Source organism: Balaenoptera acutorostrata, chromosome 20 (assembly GCF_949987535.1).
Source record: "Balaenoptera acutorostrata chromosome 20, mBalAcu1.1, whole genome shotgun sequence".
Classification (NCBI taxonomy): domain Eukaryota; kingdom Metazoa; phylum Chordata; class Mammalia; order Artiodactyla; family Balaenopteridae; genus Balaenoptera; species Balaenoptera acutorostrata.
Window position 1 is genome coordinate 63105027 of NC_080083.1, and position 27114 is coordinate 63132140.

Genomic DNA, 27114 nt, shown 5'->3' on the forward strand with positions numbered 1-27114 from the left:
AATTAATTATAATTTTAAAGAGCACATATTTAGGTCAATGCACGTCAGAAGAAATACTCACTTTTCCAAAGGACAGAAACCTTCTTCTTCCCAGACATTAAGCTTCTGGAGAGCAGCGTCTATGGCTAGTTCACCCTCAACCCTTCCCCTGCATCCAGTGCCTGGTGTGATACCTCGCCCCGTTAAAGCATTTAATGCATGTCTGCTGTGATGATATGCATAGATAAGATGTGGTATTGCAACATCTTTTAAGAATTTTGTGCTATAAAATCTGTCTAATTTTAATTTGTATGTATTTTAATTAGTTGAATGGGTAACTTTTTTCTCATTTTCCATTATGTGGGTATTTTACAAGAGGATTAATTTCGTGGATGTTAGAACTGTAAATAATTACAAAAGCAGCAACAAAATCTTTGCTATTTCAATTACAGTTATACAGCAAACAACAAATTCAAAACTCAAGTTTGAAAGTCACAGACATATAGAATTCTATACTTTACACCGAAGGTGTCAACAGTGTGGCAGTGACCCTAGTTGTTACCGGTAACAAGGACACCAGCATGCACCAGTAGAAACAGTCACTACAGTCACTGCTCTAAATCACGAGAGACAATGACTAATCCATTTCTTACTAATCGATCATAGTAGGCAATGCTTTCACTGTTTCATATTCTTTGGTTAATTTCTTAGAGTTCTTATTACACATATGATACAACAGAAAAAAATAACACCCAACAGTTACATCACATTTTTACTGGTAGAAAGAAAATATAATTTCAAAAGGTTATTATGAAAGGTGAACATAATAATACTCTTCACTCAAATATAACATAGAAGTGGTGTTTTAATGTTGATATAATTAAAAATCAAACTGAAGAAGCTGTTTATAAACATGAAAAAGAAGAAAAACTTGATTACTGGCTAACTGAAATGAACTCAGAAATAAGGGCTGGAATGCACAGCTGTATAAAAATCAACCCTCATTCTTAACTGCCTCATGTGCTATTTTAAATGTCATAGCTTCCCATGAAACACATTACCTTTTTCTCATAGGTGCGTTTTAAGTGACATTTCTCCATTTGAAACTTATTTTCTTGATCCTGTGAATAATAAATATTTATCTTTATTATACTTAAAATTGCTTCTAGGGTCAATAAAATTCGTAATCTAATGAAACAAATCAACCTCTTTGAGGACAAACCTTATTTGAGTTTTGCATATTATTAAGAGAGCCCTACCTGTGCAGTTTTCTAAACTACAACTAGAAACATGCATAGCTTTATGTTGGAGGCCATAAAACCTTAGTTATCTGAAGATGTTACCACTCTCAAAAGTACATACTTCACAGTGAAAGAGAAACTTTCTGACCCTTAGAATTAAGAGATCACTTAAAAATGACCAAATGAATCAACGTGAAAATAATAAGTTTGAAGTTGTATCATATAGAAGTGCTTGGTACTTTTTGACCATGAGAGAAAAGGCAAGATCTAAAAGGTGTGAAAGAGGGAGTTTCCTGGCGGGCCAATGGTTGGGACGCCACGCTTCCACCGCAGGGGGCATGGGTTCAGTCGCTGGTCGAGGAACTAGGATCCCACATGCCGAGTGGTGCAGCCAAAAAAATAAATAAATAAATAAAAGGTGTGAAAGAGAAAAAGAGAGAGAGAAATCATAAAGAATGGCAGATAATAATTTAAAGAGAGGAAATAATTCTAAAATAATAATATATTTAAATAAGGTTTATACTTTTAACTAATCTCAAAAAAAGTAGATTGTTCAAATTAAAATTATTGTTCTTTTTACTCTATATCCCATTAGCATCTACTTTTGTTAAAGTAAATAAGATGAAAAATGATACAGTGCAATAAAAGAATCAGAAATGGCTACCTGCATTCCTGAGTTTTTTTCATCGACTCTCATTTATATGTATACACCAAGAAAAGGAAAGGTGAGTTTTAGCCATTATTCTGTGTAAAAATACAGGACTCACCTTTAATTGTTGCTTTCTTTGAAGTTCTAATTCCTGTAACTGCTGTTTTAATTGACAGATGTTCTGTTCTAATTCTTTAATCATACCAGATGCCTAAAAAGATTTTAAGAAAATAATAAAAAAATGAAACTTTGATTTTTCTACCATCCTACAAACTTCTGGTTGAATAAATTTAACTTTTTCCACCCCCCGGAAGCTTCAGTTAGAATTAAAATTACCTATAAATCTGAATTTTTAAAAAATTTTAAGTTAAAAAATCTTTTAAAGTAAAAAGATAAATTAAGTACTGCATGGCATTTAAAGTTATGAAAATATAATACTGATGTAAAAAGAATAGATATACAGAAAACTTTTTAAATTTTTATTTTAAAACCAAATCCACTGGAATATTTAATTCATGAAATATCAAGTAATTGACTATTTTAGTATTGAGGCTATAGGATTTTCTTTGCAGAAAGTTTCAATCATCTGACACAAAAGTGTGTGGGTGCCCCGAGGGTGTCTGTGGGCTCATATAAGCGTATGTGATGGCAGGAAAACTAAAGCATAACCAAGATTTCAAAATAATAATAATAATGTATAGAGTTACTCCAAAATATGTATTATTAACACAACTGAACATTTCTTCTTGGACTTTTATGTTTCCTCCTTTAAAAACTTCGGTAATGGGGCTTCCCTGGTGGTGCAGTGGTTGAGAATCTGCCTGCCAATGCAGCGGACACGGGTTCGAGCCCTGGTCTGGGAGGATCCCACATGCCGCGGAGCAACTGGGCCCGTGAGCCACAACTACTGAGCCTGCGCGTCTGGAGCCTGTGCTCCGCAACAAGAGAGGCCGCGACAGTGAGAGGCCCGCGCACTGCGATGAAGAGTGGCCCCCACTTGCCGCAACTAGAGAAAGCCCTCGCACAGAAACGAAGACCCAACACAGCCTTAAAAATAAATAAATAAATAAATAAATAAAAATTAAAAAAAAAAAAAAAAAAAAAACTTCGGTAATTAAAAGGGTTAGGGGCTTCCCTGGTGGCGCAGTGGTTGAGAATCTGCCTGCTAATGCAGGGGACACAGGTTCGAGCCCTGGTCTGGGAAGATCCCACATGCCACGGAGCAGCTGGGCCCGTGAGCCACAATTGCTGAGCCTGCGCGTCTGGAGCCTGTGCCCCGCGACGGGAGGGGCCGCGATAGAGAAAGGCCCGCGCACCGCGATGAAGAGCGGTCCCCGCACCGCGATGAAGAGTGGCCCCCGCTTGCCGCAACTGGAGAAAGCCCTCACACGAACCGAAGACCCAACACAGCCAAAAATAAAATAAATAAATAAATAAATAAATAAGAAAATCCTTTAAAAAAAAAAAAAAAAAAGGGTTAATTTATAGCAGATTTTAGTTTATTAAATATTTGTGTTATGCTATATATTAGACACTTACTATTAAATTAAGCAAAGGAGAGACTAATTTAAATGCCAGATAGTAGTCAGCTTCTACCACCTTTGGCTATATGCTGAGTAAAGGAAATAAGTACTTTGTATGGCTACATCTACCAGCATCTATAATACCTGAGAAGCTGAAAGAGCATGTTCCTTTTTCAGAAGGTTTATATCGGCATCATATTTGGTTTGTAACAGTTTCATGTTTTGCTCATAATCATTTACAAGATGATCCTTCTCTTTATGCAGTGTGTTGCGCCTAAAAGCAATCCGAGAATAAAATGTATTTCCAATATATTTATAATCAATCTCTAAAATGGAATTTTTTAGTCAACCAAATCCAAATGCATTATCTTTCAATATATCAAATAAGTATCCACATTTTTATCAACTGTTTCTAAACAGTATGCTTCTTATATTAAATGGTACTTTAAAAAATTTAACAAATGGCAGCATTTAGACTGGAAACCTCCCAAGTTAAATGCACAAGTGTGATTAATTTTAACAGATAATTTAATAGAGTTAATATCAGTACTTTATAGCCACACCTGAGAGATATCTGACTTCAGACAATACCTTGCCTTTACTTCTTGTAATTCATTACATGTTATCTGGTAACATCTCTCAAGTTCCAATTTTTCTTGAATTAATTTCTGCTTCTGTGTATTACTGTTCTCTGCTTCTCCAGTCAGCTGCTGGACGCGGGACTCCAGTTCTTTGATCATCTGGTTCTAAAATAATAGGTCATTGTTAAGAAAGCCTCTAACTTTATAACAATTCTGTATCATCAAATAGCCTGAAGAAAAAATACAATGTATGAGAGATAAGAATATGAAAAACAAATGTATGATAAACCATACTAATAAAAACTAAACCAACCTCTAAATTAACCAAGTCTTTTTTTTAAAAAAAGGAGTGCTTTCTACCATAAAAGTAAGGCTAATGTGTTTATATGCTTTTAGCCATTCATTCATTCACTGAACGAATATTTACTGAACCTGGCACTATTCTGATCTGGGGACATAGCAGTAAATAGAAGAGGTGAAGTCCTTAGCCTCCGGAAGGTTATATTCTCCTTATGAAACTTAATAAATCTGTACTTGTTAGGTGAGTACTCAGCAGTTATTTGCTCTTCATTTGAAGATTTAGAAAGTTTTTGAATTATAAAAGCAATGTAATAATATGTTTAAAAAAGAAATTCATAACCCAAATATTTTAATACAGAGCTTATAAGTGACACATGTAGTATCACGTAAGTGTACAGGAATATTTTACTACATAGCTGCAGTGTTTGTGCATAAATTTTTCATTCATTTTTTTAATTTACTTACCATTTTATCAAAAGCATTTCATTTTTCCACAGTCTTCAAAATCATCACATAATTAAAACATTTCCTTATTATTTGATATTTAAGTTGTTTTGAATTTTTTATCTTTATGGAACTAGATAAAGGTGTTTATAACTAGGTACTTTATCTAAAACTAGGGTAAGCAAGCATTAGCTAAAAGGATAATCAATTTTCATTTTAATGATTACACTTCCAGTAATTAGAAAAGGTTATTAGGATGATGTTCCAAACAGTATCCTTTTATACTCATTCTAAGATAAACATTTAAAATAAAGTTTAAGCATTAAATAATATTACAGCCCCAACATCCTGTATTCATTTCATTTTTTATTTTAAGGTTTATTTATTTTCTTATTAGTCATCCATTTTATACACATCAGTGTATACACGTCAATCCCAATCTTCCAATTCATCCCACCCCCACCCCCCTGCCGCTTTCCCCCCTTGGTGTCCATACGTTTGTTCTCAACATCTGTGTCTCAATTTCTGCCCGGCAAACCGGTTCATCTGTACCATTTTTCTAGGTTCCACATACGTGTGTTAATATATATTTGTTTTTCTCTTTCTGACTTACTTCACTCTGTATGACAGTCTCTAGACCCATCCATGTCTCTACAAATGGCTCAATTTCGTTCCTTTTTATGGCTGAGTAATATTCCATTGTATATATGTACCACTCTTCTTTATCCATTCATCTGTCGATGGGTATTTAGGTTGCTTCCATGTCCTGGCTATTGTTAACAGTGCTGCAATGAACATTGCGGTGCATGTGTGTTTTTGAATTATGGTTTTCTCAGGGTATATGCCCAGTAGTGGGATTGCTGGGTCATATGGTAATTCTATTTTTAGTTTTTTAAGGAACCTCCATACTGTTCTCCATAGTGGCTGTATCAATTTACATTCCCACCAACGTTGCAAGAGGGTTCCCTTTTCTCCACACCCTCTCCAGCATTTGTTGTTTGTAGATTTTCTAATGATGCCCATTCTAACTGGTGTGAGGTGATACCTCATTGTAGTTTTGATTTGTATTTCTCTAATAATTAGTAATGTTGAGCAGCTTTTCATGTGCTTCTTGGCCATCTGTATGTCTTTGGAGAGATGTCTGTTTAGGTCTTCTGCCCATTTTTGGATTGGGTTGTTTTTTTAATATTGAGCTGCATGAGCTATTTATATATTTTGGAGATTAATCCTTTGTTGATTCTTCTGCAAATATATTCTCCCATTCTGAGGGTTGTCTTTTCGTCTTGTTTATGGTTTCCTTTGCTGTGCAAAAGCTTTGAAGTTTCATTAGGTCCCGTTTGTTTATTTTTGTTTTTATTTCCATTACCCTAGGAGGTGGATCAAAAAAGATCTTGCTGTGATTTATGTCAAAGAGTGTTCTTCCTATGTTTTCCTCTAAGAGTTTTATAGTGTCTGGTCTTACATTTAGGTTTCTAATCCATTTTTTTGTTTTGTTTTATTTATGGCTGTGTTGGGTCTTCGTTTCTGTGCGAGGGCTTTCTCTAGTTGTGGCAAGCGGGGGCCACTCTTCCTAGCAGTGTGCGGGCCTCTCACTATCGTGGCCTCTCTTGTTGAGAGGTACAGGTTCCAGACGCGCAGGCTCAGTAGTTGTGGCTCACAGGCCCAGCTGCTCCGCGGCATGTGGGATCTTCCCAGACCAGGGCTCGAACCCGTGTCCCCTGCATTGGCTGGCAGATTCTCAACCACTGCGCCAGCAGGGAAGCCCTCTAATCCATTTTAAGTTTGTTTTTGTGTATGATGTTAGGGAGTGTTCTAATTTCATTCTTTTGCCTGTAGCTGTCCAGTTTTCCCAGCACCACTTACTGAAGAGACTGTCTTTTCTCCATTAAATAATATTACAGCCCCAACATCCTGTATTCATCTCATTCTTTCTTCACAATATAAATTAGGTATATAATTTAAATTTTGGTGCCATAACTTCCAAATCTGAGCAATGGAAATAATTATGTCTAATGTAAAAATATGGTATGTAGATTAACTTTTAAAAGTATGTACAATTTCTAGCTCAAAGCCTGACACATTCAGATACTCAGATTTCTTCTCTACACACCCAATTCACTTTGCCTCTTTGTTAGTGATGCCTCCGCTTTAGGAGTTTCTTTCAGAAGATAGTTTCAATTTTTCAATATATATCCTAAACTCTCCGTTTCCTAAATGTTAATTTACTGGAAGAAATAAAGAAAAGAATATTTCTTTTGTCTTCCAGTTTTAAACGGTGCAAAAAAGGCGATTTGCTTTCCTTCTCTTGGAAATTACCAAAGAGAGACAAGATATACTAGAAACATTTATAAATGAAACTCCATCTTAATAAACCCTAGGAGAGGAACTTATATTTCCGACTATGAAGAAGTAGCTTGCAACACGTCATGCTCCCACTGAGAACAACTGAAAACCCAAAAAGATACAAAAGAAATCTATTTGAAGGCACTGGAGAACTTCCAAGGCAGCTAGGACTTAGGGGGCCAGAGGAAGAAACAGAGAGGTGAGTCCACATTGTGTAAGCTGCTTTTACCTTTGAGGCATTTTCCAATCTTGAAGGATGAGAATGGGGCAAGGAAAGCAGAGCAGAGCAGAGGGTGGCCAAGCAGCCAGAGCTGAGGAACCAAAATCCCTGAGAGAGAGGAGCTCCACACAAGCAGCTTCTCCTCAAGGCATTTGGCAAATTCTTAACATCTGCAGGGCAGGAAGCCAAGAAACCAAGATAAAATACTCTGAAAAGCAGACTAGAGTTTTCAGCAGTGTCACTGTACTCAGGAGTAAGAAACCGTAGATTATTCAAGGCAGGCCCTTAGTAACATCACAGGCTTTCATTTGGGACCCGTGTTGATGACTACAATTAGGACTGGAAATGAATCAGCGGAAGACCAAAGATTACAAAGACTGCAACCCAGCCTTGAGTCAGCTCAGTCCGTGAATGGATCAAGGTGAGTTATCTCCATACCAGCTGCAACTCAGAGTTTAGGGTGGAGCCTCTCTAGAGGAAGAAAACATCATCCAGAGCATTTATTATTTTTCAAACACAATGCCTGGCATTCAATCAGAAAATACCAGGATTCCAAGAAATAGAATCCAGAGGAAAAAAATAGAAATAGACATGCATATGGCCCAGATATTGAAATTATAAAACCTATGAGGAATTTGTTATCCTAACTCAAAATATATGAGGATGGCCAGCAAAATTAAATGATCAAATAGAAATGCAGGAATACTCCAGGAGAGAATGACCTATGGCTGGAGATCTTAGAAAATATCATCAGAACACAGTTATCCAAACTAAGTGGCATGCAAAGAATCTCTTCCTTGGTTCAGTGATAACATATGCACAGGTTGTGGCTGGAAACTCTGAACCCAATCTGGCATGAAAAAGAAGAAAGAAAGGCTGGACTGAATGAAAAATCACACAAGCCATATTTTCTGGAAGCAATCTATGGCTAGGGCAATTAAGGGAAAGAAATGACATTATGAGAAGCATTACTGCAGCTATTAAGCAATAAATGCTCAAAGAATTCTCTCACATACATCCCTGCATAGTAAAAAATTCATGCTATGATGGAACATGGCCCTGGTCCTATATACCCAGAAACTGTCTTCAAATAACTGGCCAAGGAAGAAATCTGTACATTGAAAGATGAGTAATAATCAAAAATGGGCCAGGATTCAATCTATATAAATATATGGTAAGGAAATGAGAGGAAAGGCAGAAAAAAACAAAAGACAAATGAAGAATATTCACTAAATAAAATCACTTACATGTGACAGATTAAAATCGATGCCAAATGTATCACAAGGAACATCTTTTACAATATGCCAAAAAATCACATATCCACAAAAACTTAATAAACCTCACCTCTATAAAAAAATAAGTCAGAGAAAAACTGTAAGATCTCAGGTAGTTATATTGAGAGACAGGAAGTAATGAAACATAAACACACAGATCTTAGGAAAAGGAAAACTAAAATGAAAATAGCTCCAAAAAAAGGATGGGTAGGGGGGAGATACAGTTTTAAAAAAAAATGAAGGAAAAGCTTGTGGAAAGCAAGCAAACCAGAACGGACAAAACTTAAACACAAGAGCAAACAACAGATGTAGAAAAGAGGAAACTGATAGTCCAAATTTACATCATTGGTGGACATAAAGAAAGTAAAAAACACACTGTAAGAACATTGTACAAAGGGTACACCATAAAACTGACACAGATGAAAAATGCCACAGTTATGGTAAAGCTACTGAACTTCAAGGAAATGATCTTTTCAGAACATTAATCAAATATCACTCTCCTGCTCAAAACCATCCAATGACTTCCCTTCTACTCAGAGAAAGAAGGGATTATTATGGCTTCTCTGTTCTCATCTCCTACCACTCTCCTTTCTCTTTTATTAACCTTCATTTTTCTTTTTAGTACTTGTCACAAACGTATATATTTATTTGTTTTTTTATTGCTGTTGTTTATCTTCCCCAGTAAAATGTAAGCTCAAGACACTGCTTTGTTCACTATAAATCTCTTGTTTCTAGAACAGTGCTTGGCTTGCAGTAAGCACTCAATACAAATTTGTAGACTATCAACATTTTTTTAATTAAAATAGGATAATTGTTAAATTTTCAAAATCTCCACCCTACACATCTGTTCTTCATAGAATATACCAAAAAGTTTTTTGTGTGTGTTATAAAAGGTAAAGATAGAACACAAGAAATTCGAAATAGGGATAAAGATATTCCCCCTATATTCAAACTATTTTTGAAAATCCATTTTTTTCTTTTTCTTAATGCAAAAAGAAACATGTGATCCTTATAAAATATTAGAAATTGTTAAAGAAACCAAGGCAAAGAGTATTGAATTGATACAAATAAGTAATTCTCCAGAATTTGCTAAGGAAAAAGGGTTTCTATTAGCCAGAAAAGCAGTCAGCCATCTTTCTACAATATGAACATTGAATACAGTGGACATGAGAGAAAAGAATAAAAGTGCTAGTTATATGAGAAAGAAAAAAATAGGTGAAAGGAAAACATACCCAACAAATCAGAGAAGAAAGTCCAGGATGTTGAAGCAATACTTTGATCTCAGTTGTCTGTATATCATTGTACAGAGTAACAGTGATTAAAATATATATTTTATATATATATATAAAATATATATGATAAAATAGAGCTAAAATAAGTAAAATAAAATACACATTGTACACATACCTATACAATCTGCCCCTCTAATAGGCAGTGGCAATGCAACTGGGTATCATACGATTACCTTCTGACTCTTGCATTCCAAACTGCCCTGAACAACTCTAACCTTTTCCTTACTTTGCTCTTTACACCCATACCAGTGGTATAATGGTGAGTAATGATCAAATCATCTCATTCAATAATATGTATATGTAGTCTTTCTCCCATTTGAACAAATTAAACTGTCCATCCTGAATTTTATGATGGAAGACTTTTCTAACTCAACAAGATTATGCTTCTCTTTTTATAACAACTCCTACTCTAGCACCATACAAGTATGAACAGTGCACTCCCAATTACTTCATCAATAATAGAAATAAAGAGAGTAACTCTCACCCAGGTATGCAAAGCTGTTTCAACATTTGAAAATCAATTAATGTAATCCATCTCATCAATGGTTAAAGAAGAAAAATCACATGATCATATCAATAGATGCAGAAAAAGCATTTGACAAAATCCAACACTGATTCATGATAAAAAAAAAACTCTCAGTAAAATGGGAATAAAGGGGAATTTCCTCAATTTGAGGGAAAAATCTCTAAAAAAACCTACAGATAACGGTTAGAAGCTAGAAGCTTTCCAACTAAGATCAGGAAAAAGAAAAGGATGCTCTCTCTCTCACAACTCCTTTTCAGCATGATACTCGAAATCCTAGCTAATGCAATATATAAAAAAGGAAATAAAAGGTATACTGATTGGGAAGAAAGACATAAAACTGTCTTTGTTCACAAAAAGATGATCATCTATGTAGAAAATCTAAAAGTATACATCAAAAAACTCTTGAAAATAATAAGACATCAAGAAATAATAAGACACTAGAGAATATTATACTTAGTAAAGTAAGTCGAGAAAGACAAATATTACATGATATCAACCATACGTGGAATCTAAAAAATAATACAAATGAAGAGAGGATCTATATACAAAACAGAAACAGACTCACAGACATAGAAAACAAACTTATGGCTACCAAAGGGGAAAGATGGGGAAGGGAAAAAAAAAAAAAAACCTTGGAAATAATAAGACACTATAGCTAGGTTGCAGGATACAAGGTTAATATACAAAAGTCAATCACTTTTCCTAGTAATAAACAAGGGGAATTTGACATTAAAAACACAGTACTATTTACATTAGCACCCCAAAAAATGAAATACATACAAATATAACAAAATATGTACAAGATCTACATGAGGTAAACTACAAATCTCTGATGAAAGAATAAGAAAAATCAAAGAACTAAATAAATGGAGAGATAGTCCACGTTCATGGATAGGAAGATTCAATAATGTCAATGTCAGTTATCCCCAAATTGATCTACAGATTTAATGCAATACCAATCAAAATCCCAGCAAGTTATTGTATGGACAAACTGCTCTTAAAGTTTATATGGAGAGACAAAAGACACAAAATAGCCAATACAAAATTGAAAGAGAAGAACAAAGTTGGAGGACTGACACTGCCTACTTCAAGACTTACTATAAGGCTACAGTAATCAAAACACTGTGGTACTGTCAAAAGAAAAGACAAATAGATCAATGGAACAGACTAGAGAGGCCAGAAAGAGACCCCCATAAATACAGTCTGCTGATCTTTGACAAAGGAGCAAAGGCAATACAATGGAGCAAAGATAGTCTTTTCAACAAATGGTGCTAGAACAGATGGACAACCATGTGCAACAAAAAATAATCTAGACACATCTTACAAACTACCCCAAAACAGATCACAGACCTAAATGCAAAATGCAAAACTACAGAAATCCTAGAAGATAACATATGAAAAACCTAGATTATCTTAAGTTTGGCAATGACTTTTTAGACACAACATCCATGGCACAATGCACGAAAAAAATAATTAATAAATTGGACTTCATTAAAATTAAAATTTTCTATTTCATAAAAGATAATATGTATTAAGAGGATTAGAACATAAGCCACAGACTGAGAAAAATATTTGCAAAAGACACATCTGATGAAGGACTGTTATACAAAATATACAAAGAACTCTTAAAATTTAACAATAATAAAATAAAAAACTAATTAAAAAATGGGTCAAAGACTTAGACACCTCACCAGAGAAGATATACAGATGACAAATAAGCATATGAAAGGATGTCATATCACATGTCATCATATACCATCATGGAAATGCAAATTAAAACAATGAGATACCACTACACACCCATTAGAATGGCCAAAATCCAGAACACTGACAACAAATGCTGACAAGGATGTGGAACAACAGGGACTCTCATTCATTACTGGCAGGAATGCAAAGTAGTACAGCCATCTTGGAAGGCAGTTCGGCAGTTTCTTAAAACATACTCTTACCATACAATCCAGGAATCATGCTCTTTGGTATTTACGCAAATGAGTTAAAAACTTGTGTCCATACAAAAATATGCACACAGATGTTTTGTCTTGTTTTAATTAATTTATTTATTTGGCTGCGCTGGGTCTTAGTTGGGGCACACAGGATCTTCATTGCCTCATGGGGGATCTTTAGCTGAATGTGGAATCTTTTTTTAGTTGCAGCATGCGGGATTTAGTTCCCTGACCAGGGATCGAACCAGCACCCCCTGAATTGGGAGCACGGAGTCTTAACCACTGGACCACTGGGGAAGTCCCTGCACACAGATGTTTATAGCAGCTTTGTATTCATAACTGCCAAAACTTGGAAGCAACTAAGATGTCCTTCAGTAGGTGAGTGGATAAACTGGTACATCCAGAAGATGGAACATTGTTCAGCACTAAAAAGAAATGAGCTATCAAGCCATGAAAGGCATAGAGGAAATTTAAATGCATGTAAAAGAAACCAATCTGGGACTTCCCTGGTGGCTCAGTGGTTAAGAATCTGCCTGCCAATGCAGGGGACACGGGTTCGAGCCCTGGTCTGGGAAGATCCCACATGCCGCGGAGCAACTAAGCCCATGCGCCACAACTACTGAGCCTGCGCTCTAGAGCCCCCGAGCCACAACTACTGAGCCGGCGTGCCACAACTATGGAAGCCTGCATGCCTAGAGCCTGTACTCCACAACAAGAGAAGCCACCGCAATGAGAAGCCCACGCACAACTAAGAGTAGACCCTGCTCGCCACAACTAGAGAAAGCCCGCGCACAGCAATGAAGACCCAATGCAGCCAAAAATAAATAAATTAATTAATTTTTAAAAAAAGAAAGCAACAAATCTGAAAAGTCTACATACTGTATGACTCCAACTATATGACATTCTGGAAAAGACAAAACTATGGAGACAGTTGCCAGGGGGTGCGGGGAGGGGAAGGATGAACAGGTAGAGCACAGGGGATTTCTAGGGCAGTGAAAATACTATGTGTAATACTGTAATTTTAGATCAATACATGTCATTATACACTTGTCCAAGCCCGCAGACTACCTAATACCAAGAGTGAACTCTAATGGAAGCTACGGACCTTGGGTGACGATGCAGCACCGCGGGTTCATAAACTGTGACTGCTGCAGCGTCTGGTGGGAGGTGCCCACGGCAGGAGGCTCTGCATGCCAGCAGCAGGGACAGGGGGACACGGGAAATCTCTCTACCTTCCTCCTCCTCAATTTTGCTGTGAATAAAACAGCTCTAAACAATTAAGTCTAAGAAACGTAGGCCCCAAAACCATTTCCTTTGCCACGCCATTCAACACGTTTCCTCAGGCTCATGGTACGCTTGGAAATGGATTGTATGTATGAGGTCCATGCTAATTCCAACAAACACAGATCAGATTGTCAAAGATTTACTTCTCCTGAGAGTCACTTACCAACTAATTCAAACAGTTTACATGTTTAGCACAGGAGAGACGTAATAAATAAAGAGCCCATGAAATGGGCCAGAACCACCTAGTTGGTACCGTCTGTGAAGACTGGCACGAGGTTAGGAAGTCCCAGCGCTGTGCCAAACAGAACAGCCACCAAAGGGAAGACAAAGAGCGGAAGTTAGGAAAAGGGTTCGGGAGTAGAAAAGCAGGATAGCAGCCAATCAAACTAGAAAGACAAGGCACAAGAGGGGTGAGAGTGACAGCAGAAGAAATAGCAAGGCATGAGCAGCCTTAAAACAAAGAACAGAACCGTGCTGACACCAAGCCTCAGCCACTGGGCACCCGGGTTTAACACCTGCATTGCTGGAAGCTGGCACGGTTTCCGGAGCAAGGATACTATTAAATGTGGCCCTACTGGGCAGTCAAGTATTGTATGAACTGAAAATGTGGTTTCTGCACTAAGTTCTATATTTACTGAACAGATACTTGTATATATACTGGTACAAACTTTCTGAAGCAAAATGTATGATGACAGTTATTCACTTTATTATTTATTTACTATTTTATATTTCTTTTAAAAAGCATTTTCTTAACACATTGTGTCTTAGACAAAATAAAGTAAGCATAAAGTAAATGAAAGAAATTTAAAACTTATAATGGAACTTCCCTGGTGGCGCAGTGGTTAAGAATCTGCCTGCCAATGCAGGGGACATGGGTTCGAGCCCTGGTCCAGGAAGATCTCACATGCCGCGGAGCAACTAAGCCTGTGTGCCACAACTACTGAGCCTGCACTCCAGAGCCCGCGAGCCACAACTCCTGAAGCCCGGGCGCCTAGAGCCTATGCGCTGCAACAAGAGAAGCCACCGCAACAAGAAGCCCATGCACCGCAACGAAGAGCAGCCCCTGCTCACCGCAACTTCAGAAAGCCCACATGCAGCAACAAAGACCCAACGCCGCCAAAAATAAATAAATAAAATAAATAACTTAAAAAAAAAACTTATAATGTCAGGGGAAACCCACAGACATATATGAAATACCTAAATAACATGTGGCCAAAATAATGTTTAAAAAATGAATACAAAGAACCGAGGGGACACAAAATAGTGAAGGCCTCAAAATGGGGCAAAAAGTTATTCAGATAAAAAGATGCTGTTGTAGAATCATAAAAAGATGCTGATGTAGAATCTCATTTTTCAGGCTGTAACAAACAGTGTGGGAGGGGAATTCCAGAGTTTATAACTGCAGGATCAGAGAAGGAACAAACAGATTACCTTGGGTGCAAAGAATATCTTCCCACATTGTGAACTCAGAGGTGACACTCGGAAGACGAGGCTGGGGTTCTTGAAAGGACATGGCTTGTAGACAGAAGTTATAATAGGCATTAGATTAGTAATTCAAGCTCTCGGTCATGGGAAAACGGGACAAACTGCACTTGTGGGATTTGGAACAAGAGGAGAACGGGAGAGCGACCGGCAGGCTACTGGAAGATCCCAGAATGAGGCAACAATGGCCTGGGCTCAAGTGGCAGCTGTGGAAACAGAAGGGGAGAGAGCAGGTCCAGGAAAATTTTCAGAGAAGTAAATAGTATGATTGAGTAAAATACTAAACGCAGGAGATGAGAAGTGGAAAAATCATAAATCTTCCAGGTTCAAAATCTAATATGCCAAGAGAACTGGCACATTCTTCCCCGGAAGAAATGCAGGCTGTGAAAAAAGAATCTAGTTCTATTACAAATACATAAAGAGAATCTAGTTCTATTACAAATACATAAAAGAATCTAGTTCTATTACAAATACATAAAAAGCTCATTGAAGGGGTAGCGGGAAAGGTGATGACCTACGCAATTTTGAAATGAGTGGCGTCTGTGAGACCAAAGGCAAAAGGAATTGCACGTAAGCACTGTTCCCTAGTTGACAAAGTTGGTTCCCATGGGGATATGGATCAACAACTCTGACTATATCCATTTCTGTACACTGAAATTGAACAATTAGAAGATGATGGTGGAGGCCAAGTTTCCAATGTTGGATTGAGAATTTACAGAGGGGAGGAGAAGGCTAGAATAATCCATGTGGTAATGGTTTAGAGTTACAGACATCAGTAAGAGATTATGTTTAGCTTAATACAGATACAGACGGTTACATATACTAATGTTTACAGATATGCATATATATACAGGTTTATATATACACAAATACTCTGGTGAGAGGACATAAAAGAAATGACACCCCAGCAGTAATAAGCACACCCAGCACACAGATCTTGGCTTCTAATACCAGTCTCCGTATAATCCACACTGATGGGCTGGGTCAAAGGGGCAGAGGAGCCTGCTGGAGGCTCTCCCAACGGCTGAAGCTGGAACAATTTAAGCAACAAAATAAAGGAATATTGGATTACAGCCCAGAGCATAAGATAAATAATATCCATGAGTCCATACTGATAAAAATAAATGATTCAATAAATTAATAAATGAGGGAGAAGAGACAAATCTCCCACGCAGAAAAACTCCAAATAATTTACATAGATACTCCACCCTCAAGTATGGAGAGTGTAACTCCCCACTTCTTACGCACAGGCTGCACATAGGTACTTCCTTCCAGAGAGGACAGTATGGAAAGGCAGGGAGGGAATGGCTTCACAGTGGAAAACCTAACAGACACTGCCTCAGCCAGATGATCAAGGTTAATATCCACAGTAAGTCATCAGTAGCATGTACCCTTGATGTGATATGCTGAGAACAGCACTTTACCTCCGTGATCTTACTGCCTCAACCCATAACCCCAGTCTAATCATGAGAAAAACATGAGACAAATTCCAATACAGGGCATTATACAATATTCCTGACCAGTCCTCCTCAGAAGTGTCACGGCTATTAAAAACAAGGGAAGTCTGAGAAACTGTCACAACCAAAAGGAACCTAAGCAGAAAATACAATGTGGTATCTGGATGAGATCCTGGAAAAGAAAAAGGACATTAGGTAAAAATTAAGGAAAACTGAATAAACTATGGACTTCAGTTTATTAACGTATCCTGTTGATTCATTGATTGTAACAACTGTACCAAAATAACGTAAGACGTTACAAAGAGGGGAAGTTGGGTGTGGGGTATATAGGGACTCTCTGTACCATCTTCTCAAGTTTTCTGTAAATCTAAAACTGTCCTAAAAAATAAAATCTATTTTTCTAAATGGTCATCTTGTTCAAAATGATGAACTGGTGCTCTTTGGGAGTTTTTTCTTTAAAATTGTGAGGCTGGGAGAAAAATTCTGGTGGCGACTATAAAATGACAACTCCGGGCCATCTCAGAGAGTGACGAACTGCTGTATGAATCACCACATGCCACTAACAATAATAGCTAATAATAGTTAACACAATACTTCACGTGTCTAGGCCCTTTTGATACTCTTTAAACTTGATTCAGGTCCATGAATAGAATTCAGTGTGTCAGGGACTTTGAACAGAAAAAAATAGCTCCTCTTTATTTTCAGTCCCCTAACTGACCTTCAGCATTTCCCTTTAACTATGAACACAGTCAACAGCCAAGTTCGTACTAGCAATACCTATGAATAACAGAAACAGAGATATTTCCACAGACCATACAGTGTCGGATAATCACTAATATTGTTTATCCTCCTCATTATTCATAAATTACAATAGTTATTAGGCCCACTGCTAAATCTTGATATTTACTGCATTAGTTTAGAAGCATATGTATTACTTTATCATGACTTTGATTTATTAATATTTTGATGACTGTAACTCAATATAATTTCTTTGCAATCTCATATATTTTATTAAATTTTCAAATATTATTCTGAGAAAGGGTGCATAAACTTCACAAGATTGCCAGTGGCATCCATGGTACAGAAATGGGTAAAGAATTCCACTAATAAAGCCTAAAATCTCAATAAAACTACTCACAGACTTTGTGTGTCTAAACCCTGGTATGAATAGAGCCCTATATTTTACAGCTGTCACCTCCCCAAGCATCTAAGAATTTTGCTATCATTTTCATATTTATAAGTTCTAATATATTGTTTTAAAAACCCAGTGTTTAAGGGACTCTGTTTAAGACTAAATAATGAAGAATTACACATCTTATTTCAAAAGAACTTGGAATATTTCCAAGTAAAAGAGAAGTGTAACATGCTACTTCTCACTGATTTAGTTATAAAAATGTCACTTTTCTATCACCATCATTTTGTGTTCTGTTTATTTAAATTTAATACAGTTCAAAACTAAAAAAAAAAAAAAAATCCAGTGTTTACATGTTTAATTATTAGTTTCACACAAGAAAATCCCTGCCAATACCAAAAGACATGAGTCTAGTCATCTATACAATTGTCTGCTTACGATAAATGGCACGGAAACAGAATATGTCCTAACAAAAAAAAGAAAAAAGCCTGAAAGAACAAAACACAGGAACTAATTCTCAGTGACAGTCTCGTCTTTCATCTTAAACCATGCCTTGAACTCTACCTTGTTTAATTGTTAAATCAGGAGTGGCTCAGCAAGATCTGTCTAGTTTTGATGATTCTTAAATTCAATGCTGCTGACAGACTCTGCCCATTTTTCTCTATACTTACTGTTACCTAATGACAAGGTCTGAATGCTAATTTTTAAATTCAACTTTCATTAAAAATATAATGAAGTTTCTCTAACAGTAACCTCTTGGCCCCAAAGTATCACTTTACTTTACATCCCAAATTGATAAAAATTAAAATTCCACTGTGAAAGCTATTACTCTCTTAATGATATTTAACTAATGAAATATAACAATGCAGTAGGCATTTTAGACAATCAATATGTTTCATAAATTTCAACCCTAAAATTACTTAATATATTTATTCACTTTTGTGAAAATTTAGGATGTTGAGATGATGAAAATGTATTGCAGATATAAATTAGGTTTTTGTTCATGGCTTTGAATATCATCACTATGCTGATTATCCAGAAAATAAACCCTTGGTTTTTCCCCCTAGTAAACCTGATCCACTTTCAGCCTTCTCCATCCCAGGGAACAGGAGCAGCATTTGGCAGTTCTCACCTCTGGACTGACCCCCAAGGCCAAGCCGCCCACCTCTCCCGCCTGGACCTACGACACCAGCGTCCTGATGGGTCTCCCGGCTCCCATTCTCAGCCACCCAGAGTTTGTTCTCCGCACAGAGCAAGACAGATTCTTTAAAAATAATAGTCAGATGGAACCACTTTCATGTGCTCAATCCAATACAAATTCAATACAAATGTACCAGAAATTCACTGAACTGTACGAAGGATTGCTAACAATAATCCACTACAGGGTTTTCCCTGATTTGCCCACTGACGAATTTTCCTACCACGCTCCTTTCTGCTCCTTTCTGCTCACAGGGCCCGTCCACGCCGCCCCTTGCTCTGATGAACTTGCCGGACAGTCCCAGCTTTCGCATCTTTGCACTGGCCATTCCTTCTGCCCGAAACGCTTTTCCCAGAGGATCACACGGCCCCAGTACTTCTCAAAGGTGTTGTGTAAGCATCCCACCTTCAGAAGAAAGGCTCCCCAGCACGTGTCTGCGGTAGCACTCGCCTCTGCTTTATTCCTCATTCCAGTGTTGCTCAACCATTTTAAAAAATTATTGCCGTTAGTTAATTAACTAAGAAGCCAGTTTAGATATTTTTCTTCTAATCATCCCCTACTATGAAATTTTAATACCACAGTCTTGCTGTTTATAAACTATGCCCACTGGAGGGTCACAATCCATTATAATATCTAAATTTTTTAATCCCAAAAAACAACTTCCACCTCCTTGAGGATGAAATCACCCCACTGATTTTTCTTTGGAATTTTATTTATTTTTTATACAGCAGGTTGTTATTAGTTATCTATTTTATACACATCAGTGTATACATGTCAATCCCAATCTCCCAGTTCATCCCACCATCACCACCACCCACCCCTACCGCTTTCCCGAAACCCTTGGTGTCCATACGTTCGTTCTCTACATCTGTGTCTCTATTTCTGCCCTGCAAACTGGTTCGTCGGTACCATTTTCCTAGGTTCCACATATGTGTGTTAATATACGATATTTGTTTTTCTCTTTCTGACTTACTTCGCTCTGTATGACAGTCTCTAGATCCATCCACGTCTCTACAAATGACCCAATTGCGTTCCTTTCTATGGCTGAGTAATATTGCATTGTATATATGTACCACATCTTCTTTATCCATTTGTCTGTCGATGGGCATTTAGGTTGCTTCCATGACCTGGCTATTGTAAACAGTGCTGCAATGCACATTGGGGTGCAGGTGTCTCTTTGAATTATGGTTTTCTCTGGGTATATGCCCAGTAGTGGGATTGCTGGGTTGTATGATAATTCTATTTTTAGTTTTTCAAGGAACCTCCATACTGTTCTCCATAGTGGCTGTATCAATTTACATTCCCACCAACAGTGCAAGAGGGTTCCCTTTTCTTCACACCCTCTCCAGCATTTCTTGTTTGTAGATTTTCTGATGATGCCCATTCTAACTGGTGTGAGGTGATACCTCATTGTAGTTTTGATTTGCACTTCTCTAATAATTAGTGATGTTGAGCAGCTTTTCATGTGTTTCTTGGCCATCTGTATGTCTTCTTTGGAGAAATGTCTATTTAGGTCTTCTGCCCATTTTTGGATTGGGTTGTTTGTTTTTTTTAATATTGAGCTGCATGAGCTGTTTATACATTTTGGAGATTAATCCTCTGTCTGTTGATTCATTTGCAAATATTTTCTCCCATTCAGAGGGTTGTCTTTTCATCTTGTTGGTAGTTTCATTTGCTTTGCAAAAGCTTTTAAGGTTCATTAGATCCCATTTGTTTATTTTTGTTTTTATTTCCATTACTCTAGGAGGTGGATCAAAAAAGATCTTGCTGTGATTTATGTCAGAATGTTCTTCCTATGTTTTCCTCTAAGAGTTTTATAGTGTCCGGTCTTACATTTAGGTCTCTAATCCATTTTGAGTTTATTTTTGTGTATGGTGTTAGGGAGTGTTCTAATTTCATTTTTTACATGTAGCTGTCCAGTTCTTTTCAAACTTATTGAACGAGACTGTCTTTTCTCCATTGTATACCCTTGCCTCCTTTGTCATAGATTAGTTGACCATAGGTGCGTGGGTTTACCTCTGGGCTTTCTATCCTGTTCCATTGATCTATATTTCTGTTTTTGTGCCAGTACCATGTTGTCTTGATTACTGTAGCTTTGTAGTATAGTCTGAAGGCAGGGAGCCTGATTCCTCCAGCTCCATTTTTCTTTCTCAAGGTTGCTTTGGCTATTCGGGGTCTTTTGTGTTTCCATACAAATTGTGAAATTTTTTGTTCTAGTTCTGTGAAAATTGCCATTGGTAGTTTGATAGGGATTGTATTGAATCTGTAGATTGCTTTGGATAGTACAGTCATTTTCACAATGTTGATTCTTCCAATCCAAAAACATGGTATATCTCTCCATCTGTTTGTTTCATCTTTAATTTCTTTCATCAGTGTCTTATAGTTTTCTGACTACAGGTCTTTTACCTCCTTAGGTAGGTTTATTCCTAGATATTTTACTCTTTTTGTTGAAATGGTGAATGGGATTGTTTCCTTAATTTCTCTTTCTGATCTTTTGTTGTTAGTGTATAGGAATGCAAGAGATTTCTGTGCATTAATTTTGTATCCTGCAACTTTACCACATTCATTGATTAGCTCCAGTAGTCTTCTGGTGGCATCTTTAGGATTCTCTATGTATAGTATCATGTCATCTGCAAACAGTGAGTTTTACTTCTTCTTTTCCAATTTGGATTCCTTTTATTTTTTTTTCTTCTCTGATTGCCGTGACTAGGACTTCCAAAACTATGTTGAATAATAGCGGCTAGAGGGGACATCCTTGTCTTCTTCCTGATCTTAGAGGAAATGCTTTCAGTTTTTCACCATTGAGAATGATATTTGCTGTGGGTTTGTTGTATATGGCCTATACTATGTTGAGGTAGGTTCCCTCTATGCCCACTTTCTATAGAGTTTTTATCATAAATCGGTGTTGAATTTCTTCAAAAGCTTTTTCTGCATCTGTTGAGATGATCATATGGTTTTTCTTCTTCAATTTGTTAATCTGGTGTATCACATTGACTGATTTGCGTATACTGAAGAATCCCTGCATCCCTGGGATAAATCCCACTGGATTATGGTGTATGATCCTTTTAATGTGTTGTTGGATTCTGTTTGCTAGTATTTTGTTGAGAATTTTTGCATCTATATTCATCAGTGATATTGCTCCATAATTTTCTTTTTTTGCAGTTTCTCTGTCTGGTTTTGGTATCAGAGTGATGGAGGCCTCGTAGAATGAGTTTGGGAGTATTCCTTCCTCTGCAATTTTTTGGAAGAGTTTGAGAAGGATGGGTGTTAGCTCTTCTCTAAATGTTTGATAGAATTCACCTGTGAAGCCATCTGGTCCTGGACTTTTGTTTGTTGGAAGATTTTTAATCACAGTTTCAATTTCATTCCTTGTGATTGGTCTGTTCATATTTTCTATTTCTTCCTGGTTCAGTCTTGGAAGGTTATACCTTTCTAAGAATTTGTCCATTTCTTCAGGTTGTCCATTTTATTGGCATAGAGTTGCTTGTAGTAGTCTCTTAGGATGCTTTGTATTTCTGCGGTGTCTACTGTAACTTCTCCTTTTCATTTCTAATTTTATTGATTTGAGTCCTCTCCCTCTTTCTCTTGATGACTCTGGCTAAAGGTGTATCAATTTTGTTTATCTTCTCAAAAAACCAGCTTTTAGTTTTACTGATCTTTGCTATTGTTTTCTTTGTTTCTATTTCATTTATTTCTGCTCTGATCTTCATGATTTCTTTCCTTCTACTAACTTTGGGTTTTGTTTGTTCTTCTTTCTCTAGTTCCTTTAGGTGTAAGGTTAGTTTGTTTATTTGAGGTTTTTCTTGTTTCTTGAGGTGGGCTTGTATTGCTATAAACTTATCTCTTAGAACTGCTTTTGCTGCATCCCATAGGTTTTCAATCGTCGTGTTTTCATTGTCATTTGTCTCTAGGTATTTTTTGATTTCCTCTTTGATTTCTTCAGTGATCTCTTGGTTATTTAGTAACGTATTGTTTAGCCTCCATGTGTTTGTGTTTTTTACGTTTTTTTCCCTGTAATTCATTTCTAATCTCATAGCTATGTGGTCGGAAAAGATGCTTGATATGATTTCAATTTTCTTAAATTTACTGAGGCTTGATTTGTGACCCAAGATGTGATCTATCCTGGAGAATGTTCCATGTGCACTTGAGAAGAAAGTGTAATCTGCTGTTTTTGGATGGAATGTCCTATAAATATCAATTAAATCTATGTGGTCTATTGTGTCATTCAAAGCTTGTGTTTCCTTATTAATTTTCTGTCTGGATGATGTGTCCATTGGTGTAAGTGAGGTGTTAAAGTCCCCCACTATTATTGTGTTACTGTCAATTTCCTCTTTTATAGCTGTTAGCAGTTGCCGTATGTATTGAGGTGTTCCTCTGTTGGGTGCATATATATTTATAATTGTTATATCTTCTTCTTGGATTGATCCCTTGATCATTATGTAGTGTCCTTCCTTGTCTCTTATAACTTTCTTTATTTTAAAGTCTATTTTATCTGATATGAGTATTGCTACTCCAGCTTTCTTTTGATTTCCATTTGCATGGAATATCTTTTTCCATCCCCTCACTTTCAGTCTGTATGTGTCCCTAGGTCTGAAGTGGGTCTCTTGTAGACAGCATATATATGGGTCTTGTTTTTGTATCCATTCAGCAAGCCTGTGTCTTTTGGTTGGAGCATTTAATCCATTCCTGTTTAAGGTAATTATCGATATGTATGTTCCTATTACCATTTTCTTAATTGTTTTTGTAGGTCCTTTTCTTCTCTTGTGTTTCCCACTTAGAGAAGTTCCTTTAGCATTTGTTGTAGAGCTGGTTTGGTGGTGCTGAGTTCTCTTAGCTTTTATTTGCTTTTGATTTCTCCGTCAAATCTGAATGAGATCCTTGCCGGGTAGAGTAATCTTGATTGTAGGTTCTTCCCTTTCATCACTTTAAATATAGCGTGTCACTCCCTTCTGGCTTGTAGAGTTTCTGCTGAGAAATCAGCTGTTAACATTATGGGAGTTCCCTTGTATGTTATTTGTCATTTTTCCCTTGTTGCTTTCAATAATTTTTCTTTGTCTTTAATTTTTGTCAATTTGATTACTATGTGTCTCAGCATGTTTCTCCTTGGGTTTATCCTGCCTGGGACTCTCTGTGCTTCCTGGACTCTCTCTTCTCCTTCTGGGACCTCTATAATGCAAATGTTGTTGCGTTTAATGTTGTCCCAAAGGTCTCTTAGGCTGTCTTCATTTCTTTTTATTCTTTTTTCCTTATTCTGTTCTGTGGTGGTGAATTCTACCATTCTGTCTTCCAGGTCACTTATCCATTCTTCTGCCTCAGTTATTCTGCTATTGATTCCTTCTAGTATATTTTTCATTTCAGTTATTGTATCGTTCATCTCTGTTTGTTTGTTCTTTAATTCTTCTAGGTGTTTGTTAATTCTTCTAGGTCTTTATTAAACGTTTCTTGCATCTTCTCGATCTTTGCCTCCATTCTTTTTCCGAGGTCCTGGATCATCTTCCCTATCATTATTCTGAATTCTTTTTCTGGAAGGTTGCCTATCTCCACTTCATTTAGTTGTTTTTCTGGGATTTTATCTTGTTCCTTCATCTGGTACATACTCCTCTGCCTTTTCATTTTGTCTGTCTTTCTGTGAATGTGGTTTTCGTTCCACAGGCTGCAGGATTGTAGTTCTTCTTGCTTCTGCTGTCTGCCCTCTGGTGGATGAGGCTATCTAAGAGGCTTGTGCAAGCTTCCTGATGGGAGGGACTGGTGGTGGGTAGAGGTGGGTGTTGCTCTGGTGGGCAGAGCTCAGTAAAACTTTAATCCGCTTGTCTGCTGATGGGTGGGGCTGGGTTCCCTCCCTGTTGGTTGTTTGGCCTGAGGCGACCCAACACTGGAGCCTACCCAGCTCTTTGGTGGGGCTAATGGCGGACTCTGGGAGGGCTCATGCCAAGGAGTACTTCCCAGAACCTCTGTTGCCAGTGTCCTTGTCCTCATGGTGAGACACAGCCACCCCCTGCCTCTGCAGGAGACCCCCAACACTAGCAGGTAGGTCTGGTTCAGTCTCCTATGGGATCACTGCTCCTTCTCCTGGGTCCCAATGCCCACACTACTTTGTGTGTGCCCTCCAAGAGTGGAGTCTCTGTTTCCCCCAGTCCTGTTGAAGTCCTGCAGTCAAATCCCGCTAGTCTTCAAAGTCTGATTCTCTAGGAATTCCTCCTCCCGTTGCCAGAACCCCAGGTTGGGAAGCCTGACGTGGGGCTCAGAACCTTCACTCCAGTGGGTGGACTTCAGTGGTATAAGTGTTCTCCAATTTGTGACTCACCCACACAGCAGTTATGGGATTTGATTTGATTGTGATTGCGCCCCTCCTACCGTCTCACTGCGGCTTCTCCTTTGTCTTTGGATGCAGGGTATCTTTTTTGGTGAGTTCCAGTGTCTTGCTGTCGATGACTGTTCAGCAGTTAGTTGTGATTCCAGTGCTCTCGAAAGAGGGAGTGCTGAAATCACCCCATTTAAACTCATGTCTTACAGTGACTTCTTTTTCATCACACCACTTATCACTACTGGACACCTGTAGCTGTTCACTGGCTGTCACCCCATGGAAACATGAACACTGTGGAAGGGACTTGTTTACTGCTTTGTCCCCAGGGTCCACTGCAGTGCCTGGTCATGTTAGGTGCCTGGTAAATTTAACCTCATGAGCCAAAAACTACTTAGGCTTTTTCACTTTTATACCGCATGCTATGTTTGTTGTTAACTTATACAATAGTTATGGGCTGAATTGTCTTCCTCCAAATTCATACACTGAAGTCCTAACTCCTTAGCACCTCAAAATGTGACTGTATTTGGACAGGCTTTAAATAGGTAACTAAAAAAAATCATATACCTGATAAGGGATTGCCACCCAGAATATACAAAGAACTCCTACAACTCAACGACAATGAAAAACCAAATAACACAATCATAAAAAGAGCAGAGAACTTGAATAGACATTTCTCAAAAGTTAATATACAATGGCCAATAAGCACATGAAAAGATGCTAAGCATCACTAATCATTAGGGAAATGCTAATCAAAACCAACCACTATGAGATACCACTTTGTAACCATTAGGAAGGCTATTATCAAAAAAAAAGGACAACCAGGTAGGAAGAGGCAAGCAAGGATCTTCCTCTGGAGATTTCAGGGAGGGCAGGGCCCTGTGGACACCTTGAGTTCAGACTTCTAGCCTCCAAAACTGTGAGACAATAAATTTCTCTTGTTCTGAGATACCAGGTGTGTGGTCATTTCTTACAGCAGTCTAGCAAACTATGACGCCTATCAAATTGGCAAAGTTTTGGTTTGTCTGTCTGTTTTTAATTAAAACACCCATTGTTGGGCCCAAAACGTAGAAGAATGGGCACTCTCACACACTTCCAATAAGAGTAATTTTATTATGTAGACATTCATTTTTTTTCTTTTTGACTATATCGCTTTTCTAAATTTTCAATAATGAGAGTATATGTATATTTTTTCCAAAAGAAAAAAATTTTATTTTTAAATCCACTATCATCACCATTATTTAACATTTTCTGCAAGTTCTAGTCAAAGTACAATAAACTATAATAAAATATTTATTACATACATGTTAAGAGTTAAAAGTTACGACATATACGTTTATTCCTGAGTCTTTTATACAACAAAAGTATAAACATTTTATTATGACAAAAATATAAAAGACTCAGGAAGAAACATTACAAAAGGAGTTCAAGAGACCCCTGGGTTTTATTTTCTTTATCAACTTGGAAAGCTGATTCTAAATGTATATGTAAAAGAAAAGGACTCAGCATAATCAAGACCCTTCTGATGGACAAGGAAGAAAGGAAGACTTCTCTATCAGACATCAAGAGTAATCATGAAGCTATAATAATGAAGACTGTATGATACTAGAAGAGGTAGAGAAATTAGCCAACCAACAAGAAGAAAGACCTTCATATATATGGAAGTTTGACAGCTGACAGCATGGCAGATCAATGAGCAAAGGAGGAATTAGCCAAAAGTAGGAATTGGGGGAGGAGGGCGTGTGGGGAAGAAGGTCATCCAGGTAGAAAATAATGAAATTAGATCCTCATCTCATACTAGTCACAAAAAATAACTCCACATGGACTAAGAACTCAATGTTAAAAACAAAACTTTAAAGCTTTTAGTAGAATATATAGGTGAACCTTTCTGCACTTGTACTAGAGAAAGATTTGTTTAACAAGACATAAAGGGCTTCCCTGGTGG

General features: G+C 37.3%; 1 protein-coding gene across 14 annotated transcripts in view; it reads right to left on the minus strand.

Moving 5' to 3' along the window:
• Nucleotides 1-27114, minus strand: part of CEP112 (centrosomal protein 112) — a 417120-nt gene that overhangs the window by 303547 nt on the left and 86459 nt on the right. For 13 of the 14 annotated variants that reach the window (XM_057536338.1, XM_057536336.1, XM_057536335.1 and 10 more), the window contains 4 exons: nucleotides 3984-4138; nucleotides 3537-3666; nucleotides 1988-2080; nucleotides 1041-1100 (listed from right to left, as the gene is read on the minus strand). In XM_057536338.1, coding sequence (XP_057392321.1) covers nucleotides 1041-1100; nucleotides 1988-2080; nucleotides 3537-3666; nucleotides 3984-4138 — 438 coding nt within the window. The remainder of the gene's footprint in view (nucleotides 1-1040; nucleotides 1101-1987; nucleotides 2081-3536; nucleotides 3667-3983; nucleotides 4139-27114) is intronic. The other variant, XM_057536337.1, reaches the window with a different exon arrangement.